The following is a 6000-nucleotide window of genomic DNA, read 5'->3' as shown; positions in this document are numbered from 1 at the left end:
CGGACTGCATCGTCTGAACGGCGAACGCAATTGAAAAGTGTAGTTGATTCAAGCGAAAGTAGGTGCGCCGGCTTGCTTCAAGCTTAAGCGGTCAGGTCTTCGAGACTTGCAGGCCTCCCTGACCGCAGATGCTGCCAGGGTTGCCATTTGCGAGTCCCGCCAGGCCCCATACCCTTCCGCCGCAAGACCAGCTGTGCTGCGGAGCCCGCCTTTGCTTCCCTCACTCTTCCGGCTGTGGGAGAGGGTAGGGAAGCGTATCAGCGTTAGTGGGAAGAGTGGAGGAAGCAAAGGCGGGCTCCGCAGCACAGCTTGGGCGGGCCATCTGCAGCAGTTGCCATCTGCGAGTCCCGCCAGGCCCCTTACGCTTCCGTCCCTCGCCCAGCTGTGCTGCGGAGCCCGCCTTTGCTTCCCCCACTCTTCCGGCTGCAGGAGAGGGTAGGGAAGCGCATCAGCGTTAGTGGGAAGAGTGGAGGAAGCAAAGGCAGGCTCCGCAGCACAGCTTGGGCGGGCCATCTGCAGCAGTTGCCATCTGCGAGTCCCGCCAAGCCCCATACCCTTCCGCCGCAAGACCAGCTGTGCTGCGGAGCCTGCCTTTGCTTCCCCCACTCTCCCGCCTGTGGGAGCGGGTAGGGAAAATAACGGGTGGGCTCCGCGGCACAGCTGGGCGATGCGCGGAAGGGTAAGGAGTCTGGCGGGACTCGCAGATGGCAACTCTGGCTGCTACCGCGAACGTCTTCAGTAAGTATTCGGTCGATCGTCCTCCCTCATTGCCGCGCCGCTCGAAAAACACAATTTCGAGCGATCTCGCAAGGCTTTTAGGCCCTCGAGGGCGAAATCGCGAAACTTCTCTTTGAACAGAGATTGCTTCACAAATTACCATCGACGCGGCCTCCGATGACTATTCTCACCCAGGCTTTCGGAACAATTTCGAGCGACGTTTGAAAACTTGAGAACTATCGGGGATCTCGTCCAAGCAGAATCGCTGGGCGCAAACAAAGGGAAATCATCTTCGAACGGAAAGTCTCTTCGGAAAATGGTCATCGACGTGTTCCTCGACGTAATTATTCACGAGCCGGCTGTGTCTCCGCCTCGTCCCGACTCCCGAACCAATTACACGCGATTCAAGTTCTCGCGTTTGTTCCCCGCTCTCGAGCCGAAGGAGCTAGCAAAGGAGGAACAAATAATGTCAGCCGCAAATCAGATTCAGCTAAAGCACACCCGTGCGGCGCGCAACATCTTGCGGTCACGCAACGAATCAATGGGGAGGGTTGCCTCGACGAGAGAGGCCACAGTTTGCAAACTTACGTGTTCCCTTCCGATGATCTTCTCGTGTACACGCGAAGGAACTTTCCCGACACTCGACGGATCGTTCCCTTTTTCTCTCTGTTGTCTCTTTTCGTGTCCTTTGTCCGCGTCCTTCGGACGCGTTGGTTTTTACATGTGTGTGTTTCTGTGTGCGTGTCTCTGAGTGTTTGTGTGCGCACGCGTGTCTCGCGTCGTGTCGATTTTCTGGTGATAGTGACGGGTGGGTGGTTGGGCGTTTCGGTTGTCGCGTACAAAGTGCGATGGCTTCGCGATGGGAAATGGTGTTCGGGGTGATACAAACGGCCGAGGGAGAGAACTGGAACGAAGTGGATAAGGCCTAGAAGTCGGACTGCGACGTGGCCAGGGCACTCTCAGCCGTTTCCTCGCGTCGTCATAACGGCCTCGTTACTTCGCCGCACTCGCAGCGCATCGGATAACCCCGCCGATCCACGCGATTGCTTATCGAGTGGTCGCTGCAACAGAAAGACAATTTTCCCAGTTAGTTTCTGTCCTGCTAAGGGCAGCCATCCTCCTCCTGCTGCTGGCTCGACCATGTTTACAGCGCTTTTAAGGGGGCAGACTCGTTTCCAGGATTGCTAAGGTGCGGGATGTGCCATCACATTTCTCGATAATGCGAAGGTGGGGTTTTTGAGGGGTCAAAAGCGCGAGACAGAAGAGGAATATAGGACGCGATCGTCCTATTTCGGAATTGGATAAGCCCCGGCAGCAATTAAGAATAATGTCCGGGCGCATTACTTCCAACTCCGACGAAAGCGACATTTTTCTAAGTCCAACCGCCTAGAGTAAACTTATCTTTCTATCGTTCCTAGACCATTATAAATATTATAAATATCAAGTATCAAAGCTCTAGGATGAATATTTATCGAATAAATTCAGAATAATGTCCGGGCGCATTACTTCCAAGCGAAATTTTTCTAAGTCCAACCGCCTAGAGTAAAGTTATCTTTCTATCGTTCCTAGACAATTATAAATATTAGATCATTGTATAATAAAGTCGCAAATGTCCCCCGGGTCTTAGAAAGATGAAATTCCCAGAACAATGCGATCCACTCGTACGAAATGCAAATAATACTCCTCACCGTCGACAGTCGTGTCTTATAAAAGGCAACGACGAACAATACGTCAGGCTCTCCCCGGCTCATACTTCAAAGAGATCAATTTCTGCGAACAATGCAACCGCGAAACGGGAATAATTTTCTATGCCGCGGTCCTATGGATAGTCTCGACGACGCCTCACAATGGCGACGGAGTCGGGGACCGTAGCCGAAATTAACTTTCCGCCGCAGAGTGTCTCGGCCCAGCCAGCCCTCCGGAATTCCTGTCAATCCATTCAAACCGACTCAAAAATGCTTTAACCCAAATTCCGCGGATCGGTCCTACTGATTACGCCCCTCGGCCAAAGAATAGAGAGGCTCGCCAAACCTGGGGGCTACGAAAGGCGCCATTGTCGGAGCTACGAGCGGCCGGTCACGTGCCCCCGCGCTCTCTCCACGAATTAGTGATGACAACGAAGTTCAATGTGTACACACTTGCGACGAGCTTCGCCCCATCGCTACCCGCAGTTGCTACCGGCGCCACCATAACTGTTATAACTAGCGATGGGATTAAGTACCTCGCAAACAAGTTCGAACTTTGATTGATTGAATTCGAACTCTCTATAAGTAAGGTGGAGCAGTGTTGGGATATTGCACGGTTTTTTCGCGCATGCGCGACCAAGTACAGGAACGTATGACCGTATGTATTATGTCCCAAGTTTGTGGGGAATGTAGTGAAGAACTATTACTGGTAGGAAAGTATTGGAAGAGTTATTTTAGTTATATCTCGAAAACTATGCGTCCCAGCGATAAGACCATTCTATACAAAATTAAAGCTGACAAAATGTGCCACAAGATTCACTACATTCAGTTTTTCGCTATCTCGCATAGTTTCCGAGATATTCGCGCTCACAGTTTACAAATTGCCTTATGCGACTAGCTAACTCTTCAGCACAATTAGTGAACTTTGAGCGCGGATATCTCGAAACCTATGCGTCCTAGCGATAAGACCATTCCATACAAAATTAAAGCTGACAAAATGTGCCACAAGATTCACTGGATTCAGTTTTCGCTATCTCGCATAGTTTCCGAGATATTCGCGCTCAAAGTTTACAAATTGCCTTATGTGACTAGCTAACTCTTCAGCACAATTAGTGAACTTTGAGCGGGGATATCTCGGAAACTATGCGAGATAGCGAAAACCTGAATTGAATCAATCTTGTGGCACATTTTCCCAGCTTTAATTTGGTATAGAATGGTCTCATCGCTAGGACGCATAGTTTCCGAGATATCAGCGTAAAACTGAAAAGGGGGACCTTGCACGTGTCCCCCTGCACCCCGCACACCTCATAGATTAGAAAACGGGGCTGAAAGTGGACCTGGAAGCGCATCGAGAACACTGTGGAAGCTTCGGAAACGAGCTGTTCAGGCAACATTGCGGGGCACGCGGACAGGGACAAGTAAATAAGTTAAAAATTCCAGGGCACACACACTCTGGAACGAACGGTCGACACGCAACTCGGCGATGGCGTTGTCTGACCATTATCAGGTCGTAACTACAGTGCAGGCATCGTTGCTCCGTCTGATACAATCGGTCTGCAACCGCTAACAATGGCCCGGCCTGTATTTGCTGTTCTTTTCACCGGCGCAGGGCGGCGCGGCACATCGATGTAGGTCATGGCGACATTATATTCAGAATTTTTAACAGTGCCGCCGATGAATCCCTCCGCTCCGTCAGCCGTGTCTGTTTCTCTATCTTGTGTTCCCAGCCTCGTCCCCCCCGTCCCCTCCGCCCCCCGCAATCATTTTCTTTTCGTGGCACATTCTAAAGTCCTACAGGCGGCGTGTTGCTCCGCGGCGCGCACAAAAGCTCCTGCTCTCAGCGTCTTATCCCGATGAAACGCTCCGATATGAATATGCAATATTCTTAAGAACTGTAAAAGCACCGATATACATACACTGTTGTCAATCTAAATGGAGAAAATTCCAGACGAGCGATCTTGCTGCATTCGCCAATCGATACACCCACCGCAGCTCAAAGGTATGTAGCAGGAAAGAGTTGTGCAACCTTCTGATGCGTTCTATTTAGAACGTGGACCGTGAAAGGGCCTAGCAGACTAAGATTGGTCCAGCGGCCCACAAACCACAATTTTTATTGATATCATGTGGAAAACAATGGTTTTAGGTTGGTTTTAGGTTGAAAGATAACTCCCTAAAATTTTAAGTCGCTAACCATTCGTATAAGGATGATATGAGGGTAAATTCCCATAACTGTAGCATTTTTTTATCTCGGTTGTTAATTAAGATATTCGGATAAACATTCGAAATTACGTTTACGTGCCGCTGCGTTTCGCCCAACATGTAGTGAAGGGTTTAGCTAACTGTTTCACTTAGATCAATTTGTCAGTTTCAAAAAGTCGGTGTAAATATTACGATCGATTGTATGTGCTGGCATACAGACTGAATGACTATCATCATTTTATGTTTCTTGAAATGAAATTCCCGAAGAAAAATGCTAAATTAAATAAACGCTTTTAATTCACAATTTTCACGGGTTCTCTTTTATTTATTTGGGTCTCGAGCATATTTGTTTTGTTACGTTTTTCAAGTTCTGCATATATTCTACACAGTTTTGCTAACAACTTTTTTAATATTGTGAATTGTAGAAAAAATACTGAAAGTTGCATTTTACAACTTTCTTCATGTGGGCCTATATTGAAAATTTAAAGAATACGTTTTGTAGATCTGTGTGAATTGTATGCACTGCGAAAGTTTCATCGAAATCGGTTGATGCGGGAAGAAACGACAGCCATTGAAAGATGTAAGAATTTTTACGCCTTTAGATTAAAAATCTGCGATTTTCACCATCTTTAAACGTTTGTAACTTATTGCAATGTTGACCGATTTTTATGAAATTTTCAGAATATGTTTAATTCACACAGATCTACAGAACGTATTTTAAAAATTTTCAAAATGTTGCTTCAAAGGATCTCAGAAACCTCCCATTCCCGGATGTAGAAGGAATTTTTAGACACCCTGTACAAAAACACAATGAAAGTATGCATTACGATTTTGGTTTTATAAACGCTATCATCGTTCCTAGGTATTGTCTTTCCCCAAATATAATTTGTTAATTGCATCCGGTCGACCTTTTAATTTCGTTTCTACCCCGATCGCTTTGATCTCCCGTACTTAGAGTATTACTATAGATTGAACTAAGGGAGAACTAACTAAGCACATAGAAGCAGAAATGTGATACATTTGGGCTGCAAACAATTGCATATCGCGTTGCTGATTGAAATGGCGGAACTGCGAAATGACGTAAGACGAGAGAACATAACTCGCGGTATTACTGCAACGGCGTGGAAATATTATTAGGTTGTTGCGTATGAAATGTTCGATATATGTTCGTATATACATATTACACGGAGTGGCCACTGAAAGACTGGAGGTTTTGAAACAGTCATAACTTGTTCATTTTCAATCTTTTTTATTTTCTTGTTTTCTAGCTTAAAACCTAGAGCATCCCGTGGAGATTAAAATGGCTATGTATGACGTCTAGCGACGAGCAAACCTCGGTGAGTTTTTTCTATTCCATTCATGGAAAATGCTGTGGGAGAAACCTGTATCTGCGAGCAGG

The 6000-nt window shown here is 47.2% G+C and overlaps 1 protein-coding gene across 4 annotated transcripts in view; it reads right to left on the bottom strand.

Moving 5' to 3' along the window:
• Positions 1-608: 608 nt before the first annotated feature.
• Teh1 (tipE homolog 1 phospholipid transfer protein) overlaps positions 609-6000 on the bottom strand; it is a 69602-nt gene continuing 64210 nt past the window's right edge. The window contains exons 4-5 of one of the 4 annotated variants that reach the window (XR_013010824.1): positions 1306-1778; positions 609-1162 (exon numbers count right to left, since the gene is read on the bottom strand). Coding sequence is in view for 3 of the 4 variants with exons in the window: in XM_076441842.1 (XP_076297957.1) it covers positions 1677-1778 (102 nt within the window). In the remaining variant the exon portion in view is untranslated. Of the gene's footprint in view, positions 1779-6000 lie in introns of all 4 variants that reach the window. The other 3 variants (XM_076441842.1, XM_076441843.1, XM_076441844.1) reach the window with 3 other exon arrangements.

This window comes from Lasioglossum baleicum, chromosome 17 (genome assembly GCF_051020765.1).
Source record: "Lasioglossum baleicum chromosome 17, iyLasBale1, whole genome shotgun sequence".
Classification (NCBI taxonomy): domain Eukaryota; kingdom Metazoa; phylum Arthropoda; class Insecta; order Hymenoptera; family Halictidae; genus Lasioglossum; species Lasioglossum baleicum.
The sequence above is the reverse complement of the archived record's forward strand: the minus strand, read 5'-3'. Positions and strand labels throughout refer to the sequence as shown.